The 19,111-nt window shown below is 37.5% G+C and overlaps 1 protein-coding gene across 1 annotated transcript in view; it reads right to left on the bottom strand.

The window, feature by feature from the left end:
- CTNNAL1 (catenin alpha like 1) overlaps window positions 1–19,111 on the bottom strand; it is a 103,183-nt gene that overhangs the window by 42,462 nt on the left and 41,610 nt on the right. Inside the window, exon 2 of the mRNA XM_089482275.1 lies at window positions 3,734–3,923. Coding sequence (XP_089338401.1) covers window positions 3,734–3,923 — 190 coding nt within the window. The remainder of the gene's footprint in view (window positions 1–3,733; window positions 3,924–19,111) is intronic.

Genomic DNA, 19,111 nt, shown 5'->3' with positions numbered 1-19,111 from the left:
CACACACATCCATGTAGCCCTGCTGTCTTCACTGCAGCTCCTACTCTCTAAAAACTAAGCCATTTAGTTATTTTCTGCTGTCGCTATCTGTGTATCCTTATGCGCAGGTGAAGGTTTTCTTTATTGTAGTTATAACTAGGGCAGTTCATTACAAACTGTGACATTCAAATGTTATTTAAATATAAGGAAACAAAAACAGCACACGCACATGAATGGTGTTTCTACTAAATTTATGTAAGCTGGTTGAAAAGTTTTGTGCATATTCAAAAAAACGACAGAAAGTAGCACTCTTTCTCCCAAGGAGATTCTAATAAAAATGAAATAATGGTTTCCCTAGCTATTTGTATCACAAGCATCGTGATGCCAACATAGCACACAGCCCAGCATCTACTTTAAGGCTACATCATGATATTTTTCTTATATCATTAGGAGTTTTTTTTTATATTGCAAAAAGATGAACATTTACTTACTTACTTTTAAGGAAGAACAACAACGTGTATGCTTACAATTACACTGATTGTATCAGTAATTAGTATAATTTCGACATCATTTGGGGAAAATTTTTTTGTTACTGAAAGCTATTATAATTTGCATGAAAAAACAAAACTATTATTGCAAGTTCAAGCAGTGATTATGTTGCATTTAAAGTACAATCTAAAATGCACACCGTGGCACTGTACCTATAAAAGCATAGGAAAGCTGATAGAAAGCTCACACACAAATGACAATGAGTCAACATCACTAAAAACATAACAGAAGCTGTAAATATGGCGTCACAAATTCCCGCACGTCATCCTGTCATACACAAAACAAGCCAAAACAATGTAATCCACAAAATATGACCAGTGTTGGCATGCAGCCTGGAAAGAAAATCCACCCCGAGGCCATTGAAGCAGTGGGAGGCTTTCAAATAAAAAAAAGGGATTGTTATTGTATGAAATACTGACTGACACCCTGCCTGTCGTGGATGAGAGAAAGTGAACACAGGTCAATACAGTCGGCAGACCTCTAAGTTATTTAGGGAATGCGGCAGCCTGAAGTCTAGGGTTTGCAGCTACATGACAATGCGGCGTAAAGCATATACATCACCATTCATAATGGTATTTGCAGAACTAGAGGCAAAAAGTTGTGAATTAACCATATGATCACTGGGAAGCGTACATATTGAAGTGGTTTAGACAGAGATCTGATGCATTACAACTTAGAAGTGCTAACATATTTCGTGACACTGTACAGTCATACATAAGAACATATTTAAACATGCAGGAACAAAAGGTGCTCTCTAGAACATACAGGCTAATAGGATACTATTATTTGCATTTAATTAATTGGACTGTTTGTTGGGCCTCTTCACCCTAGAACGCGTAGTATCACCATCACCCCAGGTATATCGAGTCAGGGTAGGTATCAGTGCAGAGCTGATATCAGCTGTTGTGCAGAAGATCAAGGGAGAATCTTAGTCAAGGCAGGCCAAGGTCGGGTATATCGGAGCAGGACTTGCGACATCAGAACACGGGAAAGGCAGGAACGAAAGTCAAGGCCAGAGGTCTGATACACAGTTCAGGATCCACTGGCAACAGTACAATTCGTGGTCAAGTTTACTTCTATGCACTGGCCCAGTCTTACAGTGACTCTGCCCTGGTTACACAGTATATTCCTCGTTATGTTTGTCTTTAGCACATGCCTAATACATTCAGGTCTACAATGTCTAAGTTTCGTCTCTGCTTGGGGCCTTTAAAACCAACACATAACACAAACTATATGGAGGATTTTTCCAAAAACGAACTTACCTTAAATAACATGACACTGGGATAGTTGCAACAGAATAATAGCAACTTGATGAACTGGCTATTGGTTAGAATTTCCTGGAATTCTGATCTGAATGATCTACATCTGAATGAAAACTGATAATGTGGTTACAAATAAATATGGATGATTGGGTGAATTAAAAAAACTATCCTCTAATCAACACTGATGCCAATGCTTCTGCTAATTATACCATTCTCTTTAATTTATTCAGCATTGGGATGTCTGCTGGCTACCGTACCATCAAAAAGAACAAGATGTTTGATAACACCTGCCAAATTTTGGCAAACTAAATTAAACTGTAAACATCTTGTTCTTAGCAGTTGTCCACATGATACACACAGCTGGCGTAAGGCAGCCTGCCCAGTATCCCAGTCTAGCCAATAGTGTAACGCAGAGATGTACGAGAGCAGAAGACGTGCAAAATGAAAAAGGATGTTCAAAACCAACTCATGCACAAGACAACCAAGGTACCTGCCTAGGGCCAAAGGTGCTTGGCGGAGCATGGTCCACCTGCACATATAGCACCTTATCTAGGGCTCCGTGGAGTGTCAGGCTAGCACAGGACATGTCTGTGCTTTGTCATTAACGGAGATGCATATTCAAGAGGACCTGTCCACACTTGTCAAGGACACAGGAGCAGAATTGCATGGGTAAGACATTTACCCAACTCAATGCATAAAGAAAACAAGACCCACCACTTTTATTCCAACGCAAGAGCAGTTGGGTCCCTATCAAGACTGAATACATACTGAAATAAATTGTGTATTATGCCTTGCATCAAACACCCAACAAGACTTAAATTTCAACCGTGGTGGGAAACAGATGATTTTCAAATGAGAAACTGCTGGGTCTCAGATAGATATGTATATATTTAGGGAAATAAAGCCAACCATCTAATGTTTATCAGAGGTAGGGCACTATATCAAATCAGGCTTTCTCAGGTAGACATATTATACATCTTGACTTTACTTGGTCACATTCACTTGTTGCTTGTAAAGAAGTCCGTTTTGAAGTACAGTAGAGGTACTACCGTAGCGGTTAAGATGCCAGCTACTGTCTCATGATTCCCATACCAAACTTAAGTTGAGGTACAGGCTCGTTTACAATACCCCTACATGTGCTTAAAAACAAATGTGGTTAATGTAGTTTTAGTTAGGTGAATGAAAGATGGATTTCTGTCCTGCTTGCAAATGCTACTCGCTTGATACAGACCACATTTTTTATATATTTACATGATTCTTCTAAAGTAAATACTTTTTCTTAAACATAAATATTCTTAGAGATGCCTGCGTACAAAAGAAACAGATGAGCCTTTCAAATCAATCCATTATTCCACCAGCATGGAAAATATCAACGTTGATTACAGAACGTGGGCTTCTATTGTAACACATACTTTGATTCATGAAGCAATGAAAACAATGTCCATTTCAACATTGTTTTACCTACGTAATGATGATAATGCATTTTCTTAAGATGCTAAAGGAAAAAGATGCTTTACGGTATAATTGTTAGGAAAGAAATGTATATTTAGTGCTCTCAAGTTACTGCTTGCCTTGGTGGTTCTTTTCGGTGGAATTTTATAATCTGGGGCATTCTTGCTAAACATGATGTATTTTTTAACTGTGGATTAGAATACCGTGCAAATACTTCTAAATGAGGAATGTAGGACATTAGTCCAGTAACAAAGAAAAGTGCAATCACAATATATGTCATGTACAGTTATCTTCCATAAGACTAGTTGCTTGATCAGAGCTGGCCCTACCATATGGGAGAGCTTGACTGCTTATTAGGCACTGTGTTGGTAGAGGATATCACTGTGTCCAAAGCTCCTCCTGACTGGCCTATTCAATAGGTTGTCATGGTGATAAGGCCACTTTTCAAGCTTTCAACTTGAATCGCTTACACATGTTCAGCAATTACTTACCTGCTCGTCTGGCCTCAATGCAGGCAAAGGTCATTTCCTCTTTCAGCTCACGGTTTTCATTGCCTATCGTTTCTCCCACAGTTACAAACCTCGCCACAGCTTGATTGACAGCCTGGCCAACCCGCTGAATTGCCTGCAAAGTCTTCTCTGATTTCTTTGGTTTTTCTTTATGGTTGATAAGTGTTGTTATCTAAAAGATAAAAAAAAAAAATCAAGATCAGCGTCTGTAAAGTTATAAGCAGCTCATGGTTCACTTGTGTTCAAATACCAACACCAATGTTCTAACAAATAAAAATAAAACAGTCCAGGCCAAGAAGGGGTTGAACCAATCAGCTAATGTTGGCAGTGGCAAATGTACTCCTAGAATAAAATCAACTAGCTCCACTGTATTGTATGTCCTCTAAAATAGAACCACCATAGAGACCAATAAAATTATTGGTCCACTTCGACCACTCTGCACCAAATAACTCTTTAAACATTTTTTTAAACTCTGCATTGTAAGTGTCAAATGCTGTTGGCTCATCTTAAAAGGACAACTACATTGAAGACAAAGCACTCGCTTCGATTAGCCCTTTTAAGATTTTCAGGATCTCTTTATTAAAAGAGTGAATATAATAGACACTGCTGGTGTAAGGTGATCATGAAAGCCCATGGTGCTTTGCAATACTAAAAAAAAAAATTATATTAAGAAACTGTGTTTTAACAGTCACTGCGGAAGTCCAAGATTAGCTAGATGAATCACAGTTTTCCTAAGAACAGAGTACTTTCACTGATTTTCAATGCTTTGTGACCATTTGTTAAACTTGTCTGCAGTGTTTACATTTCCATTTCTGTCCTTCCTGTAATGTATTAGTTCACAGTGTTACTTTGAATTCTAAATTAGAATGGATTTCTCTGAACAGAGTTAACACATTCAATTATTCAGTTTACTGCAGTAGCATTCACCTATCATAATTTCATAATAATGGATTTCCTTAAGTAACGAGCACATTCCAGATCTGTGCGTTTTTCTTCTTTAGTCAATCGGCTTTGTTGACACGTAGCTACTTTGTTTTTATGTCACCAGATCTTAGTGATACGTCCTGAAAATCATTTGTGTCAGAATAGCCAAGAGATACTATAAATCAGATGCAAACTACTATTATTCTATGATGCCAAGATTAAGCGTGGCATGCAACGCAGAATAAAAATGGATGTAATGAAACAAACCAAGAGATTTATCTCAAGGACAGGGAAAACCTTTAATAGACATCCAGGAAGACCAAGTAGAATTACTTACATATAGACATAGTACATAAGGTTGAAAAAAGTCCATCAAGTTCAACCCTTCTACCTAAACTTCCTACTCTTGATTAAAAAAAAAACCCTACTTAAGCTACTTCGAATTCTGCCATCAGGGAAAAATATTCCTTCTCGACTCCAAAAGGCAATCGGATTTCTCCTTGGATCAAGAAGCTTTAAAATATGAATTATATTTATAGCCCTGTATGTCATGCCTCTCTAAAAAAATATCCAGACCCCTTTTGGAGGCATCTAGTGTATTTGATAACACCACCTCCCTAGGCAGTGAATTCCATACCTTTATTGTCCTCACTGTAAAGAATCCTGTCATCTATGAAATCTCCGCTCTTCCAGTCTCAGAGGGTGACCTCTTGCTCTTTGTACATTTCTGTTAATGAACAGGTCACTGAAGAGCTCTTTATATTGGCCCTGCATATAAACTCATATGCCATATTCAAAGCACGTATTGACAAATGCAGAACTTATCAATTGATATATTTGATTGGGAATAAGCAAAGGTAATAATAATTTAAATGTTTTATCAAATAACACAAAGAGATGCAGTAATCAATGTGGCCAGTAATAATAAACAGCATCATATTGTGTCAAAGAGTCATAGTGACAAGTAGAGCTGCTGGGATACAGTAGAGGTTGTGCATCTAGCTGCATGGGCCGGCAGGGACTTGGCCTAGTTCAGAGAAAGGAATTGCAAGGTGGAGCTGACTTGATAAAAGTGCTCCACCTGACTTGGCATTTTGGCCCTCAAGACAGACTTTCAATGTCTGGCTCAGTGTGGCATATTCTGCATTACAGCTGGCTCTCCAATCTAGTTATGCATAAAAGGTTATTCCGGCACAAACGTTTTAGAAGTGATTGTGTCACCATACCAACCAATGGCATGTGCTTGTTAACTGGACCGTACCATTCATCAGCGGACCAGCTGTGCTAATATAAAAGTCGACCATATAGAAAGCATGGTGTTGTTCCACTCAAACAAAGCATCAATTGCACTCTAGTATGTTAAGAAAATAACCCTTATCAGTTATGTCCCTTTATTATTTTCTTTTAAAGGGTTAGACACATAAAAACAACCTCAGAAGTGCTTTCCGTTTCTATGGCAATATCCTATCAGCGCCTGTTTGTGTCATGTGACAATTGTGTGCCTGGAAAAAGAGGCTTGGGCATTCAATAATAGTAGGAGTTTCTAAAGCAGCGTTTAGTTACAAGTCTGTTAAAACAAGCAGAGTAGGAAGAAGAATACTAACAATGTTGCATTTTTAGATCACATCTACTTGTATACCACCACATCATTAAACTAGTTGTAAACAGTCAAATCAGTGCCTGGCTCCTCTCTTCTTCACTACTTCTCTATGACAATCACACTTAAAGAAATGGAGTCTTGTATACATTAATTCAGTGGCACATTGAAGAGAACCAGGATTTGTTTTACATTGTTTCACTTTGTTCAGCTGCAGATCTTAATTTTGTCATTATAGGGTGGTCTTGTGCTAATGACGTTCTACCCATGCAGTCTTCTTCACCACAGATGTGTAGTCATATGGTCTCAGAGTCTACTGTTGACAATTAGGACAATATATCTAGTTGATTGGACCAAGATAACAAACCTAAATTAATATCAGAAGTCACTATATAGCTGTTACAGACATCCTATTTGCGAAAACTCACGGAAACTGCCACAACGAGAGAAAATCTGCTGTACAAAAACAAATAAAAAAGGATGCGCAAAAAAGGGTTTCTTACATACAGAAGAATAGTTATATATTTTATGTTTATTTGCAGGCTGGGGAAAACCACTTGGCAATTATTGGTAAAGTGCTATGTTTCCATGCTTCATTAGGAAGTCCCGAGGCACTAAAGTCGTTATTAAAAAACAAAACAAAAAAAGACGTAAATAAGCTTTCTTTGGAAGACAACAGAAAATCAGATTAAGGAGTCCACACTTACTCAAAAGGCACATGCTGCTTTGTTTGTAATTTTTGCAGTGGCTGCAAAGGACATCTATCATTACCTTTCATCTCTGATCTTAATCATCCATTGAAGAGCTAAAAGACTGAAGCAATACTTCCAATCTCCTTTACTCCCAGTGCCACACATATCATTTGTTTATTCAAATCACTCTGCTGTGCTGTTGGTATTAGGGAACATGTTAAATCAGTGGTTTACTAAGCTAGAACACTCATCTTCTTCACTATTCCAAATTGCCTTTTATTTCATGCTAGACAATGGAAGTTAGCTATGCTAATGGATTCAGGAACAAACGTAAAAAAACAAAACAAACCTACAGATTTTTCGTTTATCTGCGTCACTATCAATCACATCACCGACACAAACAACAACAAAAAAAGCCTACGCGGTTTGAACAGATCTATAGTAACAACATTTAATACTCATTCTTCTACGTGAGACTTGTCTTAGTGTTATATAGTGTTAAGCCAATCCTCTCATGCAGAAGGTGGAGATACATTGCTTTGTTTACAATTCTATCTGTAAAGACTTTGCCCCGTATTATTCCATACATCAAAATGTCACTTAACAACAATAGCTAAGGTTTGTCTTGGTCACACATTCAGGGCATAATACAAATGTAAAGAAAAGCAAAAAATGGAATAATCATAAACTGCTTAGCTTCATCGGAATAGGTTTAAAGGTACACAGAGAGGCTGTTGCATAGTTGATATAATAAATGGTAGTGTGTGCACACAATGCATTACATATACATACATATATATATAATGTATAGTGGTACCTATACAGAGGTACCAAACAAACCATTAATAAACATACCTGACTTCTAATTCAGACTCTTCTCCTTGCCTGTTTTTGTCATCCTTAACCTCGTACTCACAACCTAAACCTTGTTCTACTTCTTAGACCCTAAACCTATATTGCACTCCATACTCCAGGAAGCCATTTTGAAACACCACCACAACTGTGCATGACACAAAATGTTATTACAGTTATTACCGCCTTTTAATCCCTTTGGCTATGCTTAACCCCCAAGCAATGAATTCCAGACAATTATTATATTAAGAGAGAACAATCTACCTTAACAGAATAGTTTGTAACTAAACCTATGGTGACGTCAAGCGCTTATCAGCTAGAACACCTCTTCACACTGGTATACCAGTCGGAAGAACATGCATTCACGTTGTGTTTTATTGCTGCTATGTGACCTTCGTTCTTTGTATGTGTTCAGAGATTTTTTGCTTTGTGGAGCATAAGCGAGTCTGCATAAAAAGCCATTTATTTTTATTACATGCTTAGGCAGTTATTAATTCAAGGTCCTTCAACTAGGGATTTTATTATAATATTTAGTTACATGATTATAATATTTAGTTACATGATACACAGTCCAACATCACAGCATAATGCGCTAGAACAACAGTTGCATGCTACAGAGTTGTATACATACTATTGCATCACTAAATACTAAATAAAAACAAAAACCTGTGTATTTGAAAGTGACACAGAGGTAGCACTCTGGATTTAAACATAAGGATGTGTACGTGAAAAAATATAATAGTTTCTATTCACTAAGAAGTCGAGTGGTCAGTCGAGCTAAGGGCTAATGAGACTTTTCCGGCTTCATAGAGTCTACTGCCCTTGTGCGTTAACACTCACAAAACAATTTGCATATTCACTAAGTTTCAAGAGTTGATGGAAAATACAGATAACAATATAATAAGTAGGGAGATTTTTCTTTCCTTTGAATGGTAGTGAAAAATAGATCATATTTATCACATGCATGTGATAAACTTGATTGTCAGACAACAGAGGAGGACAGCTGTAGAGATGCGGTTTCTACTTCAGGCAAGTGTTCGGTTTTTCTGTTTCGGAAGAATGCACTCACTGAGTACTTTACTATATGGAGCTGTCAGGGAGACTAAGGTGTCCCTTTCTAACTTAAAAGTCTCTGATTTAACTATGCTTTATATAGGGTAAGCTCGGCTCCCCTTGCAGTAAAAGAGCCTAGCCCCTCATAATACATAATGATATCAGGGTGTGGAAACATTTAGCTCATTACATGAGAATATGCAAAGTTTGTAATGTAAAACTAACATACTATTACAATAGTGGAGAATGAATATTAACAATAACACAAAAAAAAAAAAAAGAAAAAACATAAAAAAAACAACATGTTAAGATTTCTTGCATGTAAGGGGATGAGGGCCCTGATCTTGTGAACCTCCTACAAGTAGCACTTTCTACTTAAACATCTATTAAATTCTACCATTAAAACCATATTAAAATTGACTCAGCATCCCTACCCTTTTCAGTAGAAATCACTTTTGAGATGAACTCACTTAACACATAATTTTCAAATGTATCTTTAAAGTGAAACAGTTAATTGTGTTATTTGTTGCACAAATATCTGGCTACTTATTTCAAGGCTAGCAATGGGATACGTATGTCCATCATAGCTCATGCCCAAAAAGCACTGACTATTTCATCTCTGCTACCATATCACCTCAGTTACCTAGTGAGATTAATGAATATAAAGGATCTGACACACAAGAATTCCAGGAATCTTAGTACTGCCATAAAGAACTCAGTCTTGTTTTTGCCATTTGACTTTTACATAAATCATGCTACCTGAAACCATTGTACACATCGAAATGGAACACGCAACAGAAATATATTCTGTTTTCAAAGAAGGAATAGGGATTAAAGCTTAAAAGCTTTAAGGCATATGATAGCCGAGTGCTCCCTTTAAATTCCCCAAATTTCCCTTTAAGTCATCACCAGTGGCAATATTCGTCTGTCCCTTACCATCAACCTCAATTTGCCATGCAGCTGATCACATCTTCTGATGCACGGTATTATAACCACCAATCAGTTCCTCCGTAAGTTAAAATATATATTTATATATATATATTTTTTTTTGTTTTTTTTTTACTTTAGTAAATGCTTACTAAAGTGCTTAAAAGTATTTTGATATGCATTAGTTGGTGAGACTTCTGCATGGGAAACTGACAAACTACAAAATCAAGCTATATTCCAAAGAAGCATATATACTTTATAGTACAAATGTCCTGCACAATTCAACCGTGCTACTGGAACAAGATATAATATAGTTCACAAGCTCGCACACATCACTCATACTTACCTATTTCTGAATACATTTTGAAAACCAATCTTTAAATCTACCTATTTAAAATAATTTGTTTGGTTTGGCACTTCTACTATTTTTGTCAACTTTTTCATTTAAAATACTAAAGTTCTTTTACACATTTTGTATTAATACATTCCCAAAACTAACTACAGCTGGTGCTTTGTCACCTGCAATATCAATGTAATTGTTTTAGAGATTTATAATTTTAAAATTAAAAAAAAAATATACCGCTGGGTTAACTGAGATTGTAGAATAAGTTTGCTATAATAGCACCTGTAGCCAAATTCTTCTCCTGAGTCTTATATCTAATTGCCCATCAGTGTGGTTGGGACATCAGTAGGCTCTTATCTGCTGGTTCTGAGTAGAAATGCACTTGTTCATCAGTAGATAAATTGAGGTAAGCTAGTCAATTTCACGTGAAATACCATTATTTACAGACATCGGTGTATGTACAAAAACCAATATATGAGATTCAGAGTAATTCCGAAAAACTTCAATACTGAGGTCTAGACTGTTCATCCCTTGTATTAACATTAAATCTCTTCATACAAGAAGCCTGTGCAGCTGCGTCCACTCAAACGTATGATAGAACATGTTTTGTCAACATCTGCTCTTCCTCCTCAAACCAACAAAAGCAGTTCACCTGCTACACAAAAGACGCATAATTGGATCATGAGATGCGCAGGAAACAAATTGCTTATATTAATGAGTGGTATTCAATGAGACTACTGGTAACTACATTAGACTGAAACTGCTGAAGAGAGCAGATATTTATCTGATGTAGTACTCATTTTGTACCCATTTAACAGTGTTCTGAACACCACTTTTTTATTTTTTATAGTTGGGTGAACGGTGTTGGCTCAAGTTGGACTTGAGCCTGGTGACTTGCTCAGCCGGGCTCATCAACATTGGAATAATGAAAGTAGTGTCAGTTAATTGAGTATTATGGACTTTATTTTATGTTTCCATTGGTTGCAAGCAAATCTGATTGTTGAATATATAGTTCATGGAATCACATGACATTACTTTCCAGTCAACTCTCAATCTCAATCTCAATTGATAGGAAAATAAGTTTAGTCTACGTGTATCACATTTACAGGAATGGGTAACAGTTTAATCAATTAATATCAGTGTCTCAAAAATATCATGAATATGAACACTAAGAACTGTGCTTAATCTACACAAGATTTGGGATACCCTCACCTTACACAAGAATGGGTTACATGGTAGGTCAAGAGACGTATATGATAGGTGTTTTAAACTTGTCTTTCACTTTCAACAGGAGATGCAGAACTCAATCTGTATAGAATTAAGCAGAGAAGTCTCCAAGAATTGGCATCTACATTTCTACTTGAGTATGTACAGAAATCCTTACAGTTCATGTCAACAGTTCATAATAAAAATGGACATGTTTTGGAACTAGACCAGATTTATTAGAAATATAATAAGCAGTGTTTGATGGAGAAAGTAGGAATAATGTATCCTGACAATTGTTAATACTGGGGATTTTCCATGTACTTTTAAGAAATAGAGCAAAATAAGTAATTTCAATATCATGACCAAGAATGATTGCTGAGAGAAGCAATAGAACAGGATCCAAAATTCACTTCTATTTTTACACACATAAAAAATGAGCAGCACGGACCAGATGGCTTCAAGTAATGAAAATGTGCAATTCACAGTAAAAAGACTCAGAACAGATCATAAATACTAAAAACTGAAGAACAGACTAGGGAACCAATGTCACTTTATCTGAAAAAATATCCAGTTCTTAAATAACACAATGGCAAGAATAAGAAATATAAAGGATAAAACCATACAAACAGCTAAATTAAATGTGAAAATTGTTGATTTTGTTGGCCTGGTCAAGAAAAGTATTCCTTTTGTCTTAATGCAGCATAATACAATCATTAAACCAGAATTCTGTGTACATGTTAAAATAAATGTTATTAAGGCTAATGTTTGCATTTAGGTCTAGAGTAAGGCTATAAATTAGTTAGAGAATGTTGGAGCTAATGAGATTTGGTAGGGTCCAGTGAATAAGTACATGTAAACCCATTTTGAATGCTTAAAGATATTAGAAGCCATTTTTATTACCTGTGGCTCCCTGATTCCGGTAATTTGTGAAGTTGCAGGTCACATATATAATGATCTGAGGGACCATAGGGCTGTACATTTTACAGTCAGGTCGATTTATCAGCCCTTACCTTATTTGCCTCCATAAGAATCTTTTTCACAACTTTTGCGAATGCTCTTAAAAAACCTGCAAACTTCAGCAAAAGAGAAATCGAGTTTTGAAGCAGGGATTAAACAAGTGGCTAATCCTACAGTTAAGATAAAGAAGGCACAAGGTGAAGCTCCGCCAATATAAAAGGCAATATATAACCTTTATATAATACATTTAAATATAAAAAAGGTTTTTTTGAAACAAAAATTCTAAAGTAATTTATCAACAAGTATTTCTGATGCCACTAATAGACATTACATTTATAGTAAACATTGTAACCTCTCTGTATGCTGCTTAAATTTACTAAAATGATGATCTATCCCAGCATGCCCCTGTCCCCCTACTCAATTATGGTTGTACATCTCTAGATTGTTACTCGTTTGAGCATGGCCCTCCTCACCTGTTGTCTCTGTAAGTCAAATTGTTAGGTTACATACTACTTGTTGTTTCCTGTCCACCCATTGTACAGCGCTACGGAATTTGATGGCGCTATATAAAACAATAAATAATAATTAAATATATTTGTGAAGGTTGTCGTCTTCTATGAGTATCAAGTCTGTATCAAGGGGATCTGGACACATTTTTACTGTTTGTTTAGGCTTAATTAAATCTAATTGTTCAAATACTTTGATCTCAATTGGCTGGGGGAGTTGCTTTTATCTGCTTAGACATGCAGTGATTTTATTTGAAAAACTAAAGTTTGAGCGCATTTCACTATGTGCCCTTGGAATTGTATCACTGTTGATTGCAAAACTAGACAAGACGTCCAATATGGTTAACATCAGGGCCCAGGAAAGGTGTTATGTTACCTAGTTGAAGCACCCACTGAGTAAATTCTAACAAGCTGTTTAATATTTAAGTGTTCAGCTTTCTATCGGATCAGTCTATTATAGAGACGTATTACTAATGCACAAGACACTGTGCCGTACTCTCTTTAGGATAAGACAGTCCTAAATTGTGATAATGGACATACTGTATACTATTTCAATGCCAAGTATGCGAGAAGAGAGAGTACAGGTCAAATCTACCCTATAAACAATAATTCCCAGGTCCCATAAATCAAGAATATAGTGTTACTGTCTTTTCAGCAAAGATATTTAGCAAAATTCATTTATTATAGTATGTTGTTTGGAGAAAATCCAAAAACAGCTTTTTTTGCATAGTGACATATTTATCTTGAATGAGAAGGTCTGCTGACATCAGGAAAGGCAGAGTAATCCACCTCTTCTGTAATGAGTCACAGTGAGCAGCCAAGGGGTTTAATTGTATTAATTAACATTAACTATTAAACAGCTGGGTATTTCATTTCGATGTTAGTAATACAAGCCAACTCATTCTCCGGCATATTCTTTTCAAAGTGGAATTGTCACAGCTTCACCTATTGAAACTTGAACATTTCATTGTCAGAAAGCATAAATATTTCGAAGGTATTTAGAGTAATGGAAGCCGAGACCTGTGGCAGATCCAACATTATCTAATTCATTTTCATTATCTAGTCACTTTTCTATTATTTATGTTCTCCTAACTCCACCATTACAAAGGCTCTCTAAATAAATTAACAGCAACGATAACTTGGAGGAAAGGAACATCATGAGAAAAAAAAGAAAATATCAAATATATACAGTATTTCCCCATAGTATGTACCGTATTGGCCCGAATATAGGCCGCACTTTTTTCCCCCATTTTAAGTCTTTAAAGTGGGGGTGCGGCCTATATTCGGGGTCTAGCGCCCAGGCAGTCCCGGGCGCTGGGCAGGCAGCGGGGTTAGGATACAGATCCCCCGCAGCGGTGCAGGGGACCTGCATCCTACTCTCTGATACACTCAGCCTCCCCTGCCAGCACGGGAGGTTGTCTAAGCGCATCGTGCAGACGTTCACCGGCAGCGGCGATGCGCGTAAACAGCTTCCGCTGCTGGTACGTCTGCTCGATGTGCTTTAACAATCTCCCTTGCCGGGAATTCCCACGAGGGGAGTCCCGGCAAGGGAGATTTTAAAGCACATCTTGCAGACGTGCCGGCAGCGGAGGTTGTTTATGATTGCATCGCCGCTGCCAGTGAACGTCTGCGCGAACAATCTTTCTTGCCGGTACTTCCCACGGCGGAAGTGCCGGCACCGGAAGTTGAATACGCGTTATGCGTAGATGTCCCCCGCAAGACCCCGTGGAGTAAGTCTGGTGGGGGGGGGACATCTTGGGGACAGAGTGGCAGCATATCTCAGGGGGCTTAGAGTGGCAGCATATCTTGGGGGGGGACAGAGTGGCAGCATATTTCGGGGGGGTAGAGTGGCAGCATATCTCGGGGGGGTAGAGTGGCAGCATATCTTGGGGGGGTAGAGTGGCAGCATATCTCGGGGGGGGTACATCTTTGGGACAGAGTGGCAGCATATCTCGGGGGGGGCAGAAACTTTTTTTCTTTAAAAAAGCACCTAACTTTTAGGGTGCGGCCTATATTCGGGTGCGGCCTATATCCGAGCCAATACGGTATTTGTGTTTTCATACAGTTACATTTTAGGTAGGTGTGAAAAAAGAATTTAAAGTGAGAATGCTTTCAAAATTTAATATTTATATTTATATTTATTTAATATATATCTTTTTTTATTATCATTTAACAAAATTCAAAGCGAGTGAACAGAACAAAAAGCTCAACCAAATATGTGGTATGACCATCCTAGTCTTCAAAACAGCACCAATTCCTCTTGGTCGCATTAAAGTTCCCTGACAGCCCCACCACAGAAGAATATATGTTATAAACACCCTATGCAGCAGCTCTGCAGCTTCCCTCCTCCTCCACGGTCCGATGCTTTAAGCGCCCTTTTGAAATCAATGGGAATGTTTCATGCACATGTACACTGAATACAGTCCTGTTGAGCCAGAGCTGGAGCCCACTGGCAGTAAGTATACCATATCCAATTAAATTCATCTGAGCACATCTCCTACACGGGAGGGGGCAGGTAAAGACGTAAATACATATGGGGGAAATTTGCCCAATCCCTCCATACCTTTGATTGCATATGATGGTTGGAGTGTCCCTTTAACAGGACACTTCCCATAGCGGAATCTCACCAACATTTTAGACAAAGCAAAACATAACTGTTGTTCTGTAGTCCATGCCAGACAGTATAATTGATTTCTTTTGAATGCTAAGTGTCGTGTACAGGAAACTGTGTTGTCTGGAGTAAATTGCAGAGTTTAGTTTGCTTAAATTCTTCATAAATGAACCATGCCTCATTTCAGAGTAAACAGCTTTATGTGATGTAGTAAAACCCTCAACAATACAGAGATGCATGGAGACCCACTACCACCCCATCCTCAGAAAGACATCAAATTATTTTATGATAGCTGCTTGCATGGTACTTCTCGGGGCCCACCGAATAATTAAAGAATGAAAACTATAATAAAACATCATTACTTCCAATTATATTAACAAGGACGTACAAAAGACAGATCAGTGTCCACTTGGTGTGAAGGCCTGCTTTATGGACAGCACACAATGTATATTCTGATAACTTGTAGCTAAACACAATCATATGATGTTAAAACACACCATTGTTAAAAATGTTATCAGCTGCAGTTTGACTTAAATATATAGATTACAGCTCAACACAATACGAGTGTGCATATGAAGGCATCTAGGCCCACTTCCCCTACGGACAAAGTAATGGTCCTTCAAGTACACCTTAGATGCTGTAAAGCTGGATCGTTATTGTGAAACACACAAATAAGGAGCTTGCACAATTTATAAGCTATTTATATACCATGCAAGTTGTTAAACTGAATCTTAAAAGACACATAATAGAGAACATTCTCTCCAAAATAAAAGTGAACAAATGTTGAGTGAGAATGTGTCCGCCTCCTTACCATCCATATTTTAACTGCAATCAATCTGGACAGCAAACACTCGACCTTTTATCACCTGTCACTTTAATTTTATGCATTATTGAAGCATGGTATATTTCCCCCAACCTAGCCTTCAAGCTCTAGTAGCAATGTGTCACTGAGCATTAACTATCGGAAGAGTGGCGAAGCTTCAAACAGGAAAAGGATAATTATTGGGAACCAGTAGCAGAAAAGCCTAGACCAGTATGCGTACTAGTAACATATACCAATACACAAACAAAATGTTATAAGTCCGTAGACGTCGTTACAGGCAATCCAGTTCTGGAAAACATAATGCAGTGTATGGCTCACGGAGTTTATACTACCAAAACGATCACAATCATGCATCTGCTGCTAGCCTCGGTTAAATGTCTATCACAAATCTCGAGAGAATACATCACTTCCTATCATGTCGCCTCCAGCACGCAATAAGAACATCTGTCCTACATCCAATAGCCACTATGAAATAGCATTTAAAAAAAAACTACAGCCTGTTACAAGTGAAATGATGAGGGGAATTTACTACTAGCCTTGATTAAAATTCTGAAAAACATAAAATTTGACAGCTGATAATAATCGCTTGGTCGACTAAGTCTGTCCAGTGCCATATCTGGTTTATTACCTGCTCAGACTACTGGAGCCTTTGCTTTCATATTTATTGCAGACAATACAATGTCTATGCCTGGCATAACTTCTTGTATGCATTTATTTGACCATCTTTCAGAGACAGTAATCTTGTTTCTTACTAAAGACAGCAGGCAAATGTGTTACTTTTGGTTTTTTTTAGAAATTAATTTTCAATCGAATTTCACATTTCATTTTCATCAATTACCGGTATGTCATTTTTTTTTTCTAACTGTTCCATTTAATAAAAAAAAATTGAAGGACTTCTAACCTTCGCTGTGCCTTTTAGTATACTGGCATGTTCATCTAGCAGGCCTGGATGGGGCACTGTTGGGTTCAATCCTTAATTTGTTAGGGGAGAATTTATTAGGAGCCAATGGATGCCTACATATCAGTATGTATCCTGCTCTGGCCCGTTACAATCCCAATGAACTTAATTCTAGAGCCCATAGAGAGAAAAAGTATTGTGAGACCTAGATTCCATGAGACAGCACAGTTCACTTGTCCTTGCATCCTAGGTCTTTCACCGATATAACATCATAATGAATAAAGAGCAGAAGATATGGCCTTGTAAGAAATAGCAATAGGTATTGATCATTATTACAAAAAACAAAATACTGTCTGCGCTTCTCACCCTAATAAAGTTGGCAACAAATATATAAACATAATATAAATGAGAGGTTTTGGTTATATGAATTGGCCAAAGCATAATTAAGCTCACCCGCCACGTCAAGGCACACTCTTGATCATTATTACCAGTATAACAACATTGCTGTCCATAATGGCAGTTTAAATACATTTCTGGAGCCCTGGTGGGGAGGCATTGTATCCAACCACTGCCCCTCACTATTGGTATAACATTAAGTACAACTTTGCTATGACATGCTACCCAGAACTGAGCAGAAATAAAGAAAAAAAAATAGTTTTCAAGCCAGAGTCCATTTGCAGCAGCTCTTATCTTAATGAACTCTTGATTAGGGCAGTTTGTAATCATTTATTCATAATTTAGCCTCTGGGGAACTCGGTGTCTCCTAATCAGTTTAAAGCCATCTGTTGGCTGTGCTAAATGTAGGAAAATAAATAACTAAAAGAAAAAAAAAGACTATATTTGTGGAGGCAGACAGCATAAGAACAGAAATGTTTTATGATCACACAGTAAGCAAGGCTTTTACTGCTGCAAAATCTGCCATCTGAAGATTAACTTTTAAAATGTCTTAAAACAAAGTTACCAGAGCAGAGATGCAAATTCGATGTGAAATACTAGGTGCCATACATTGATAGAAAAAACATACCTAGATCATTAACAAATGTGCGCTATAGGCAACTGCCAAAACAAGTAAATAAATATGGGGATGGTGATATGGAACAAGTAAGCAACTGGGATGGTCAAACCATACCGATGACACAGGTGGTGCCTTTATAAAGAAAGGAAGTTCATCTGTAATGGGACAGCAGATATGTTCCAAGGACATCAGAAGGCCTAGGTCCAGCCCTGGTAATTGTGTTTTTCCACGTCCGAGACACCAAAGTAATAATGAAACCTGGCAATTGACTATTGGCTACATGATTCCAGCCAGTCATGGAATACACAGAAGTCATAGGTACCTCAGCATCGCCACAGTGGAAAAAAACACCAGTACAGGTTAAATGTTTTAAAAAAATATTTCCAAGGAAAACTAATCTTTAGGTAGTTACGGCATTTCCAAAGGATTGTGCTGCATTTAAACTGCATTCTGAGCAAATTACAAAAAAGAATGTGTTTCAGGGTGCTACCCTTCCAACGCTACCATTAAATTAAACCTTTACATGGTTGAAACCAAGAGACCTGAATTGATTGCGCTTCCAGGGATTTTTAAATGAGGTATGTTACAAAACCCCTGTAAAATCCAAGACGTAAGAAGCCACATTCCAGCTATTTAAGGAGGACTTACTACTCCTAAAATCTTCTGCCAATCATAGTCAATTAGCTGCTGTACTCTAGTGAAATTGAAGGGGATCCCTGGGAGAAGAGCAAAGGCAAACAATAGCGCCAAAGGAAAAAAAGCAAAGGGATGAATGCCAGTTTAAATTATTTACGCTTTTAAGCTCCACTATTTATAATGCTGAATCCCGCTAAATTATCTAAAACGATCACCATATGATTCCGTAAGATAGACTTCCGGCTCTCAAGCCCTTAAAATGCTTGTGTCTGAAAAAAAAGTTAAAAATAACTTTAAAATAAAATTCCAGAGAGCTAATC

Source organism: Sceloporus occidentalis, unplaced genomic scaffold, assembly GCF_023333645.1.
Source record: "Sceloporus occidentalis isolate IW3139 unplaced genomic scaffold, rSceOcc1.0.p SCAF_18, whole genome shotgun sequence".
NCBI classification, from domain to species: domain Eukaryota; kingdom Metazoa; phylum Chordata; class Lepidosauria; order Squamata; family Phrynosomatidae; genus Sceloporus; species Sceloporus occidentalis.
Note: the sequence above shows the minus strand (reverse complement) of the source record. Positions and strands in the feature narration are given on the sequence as shown.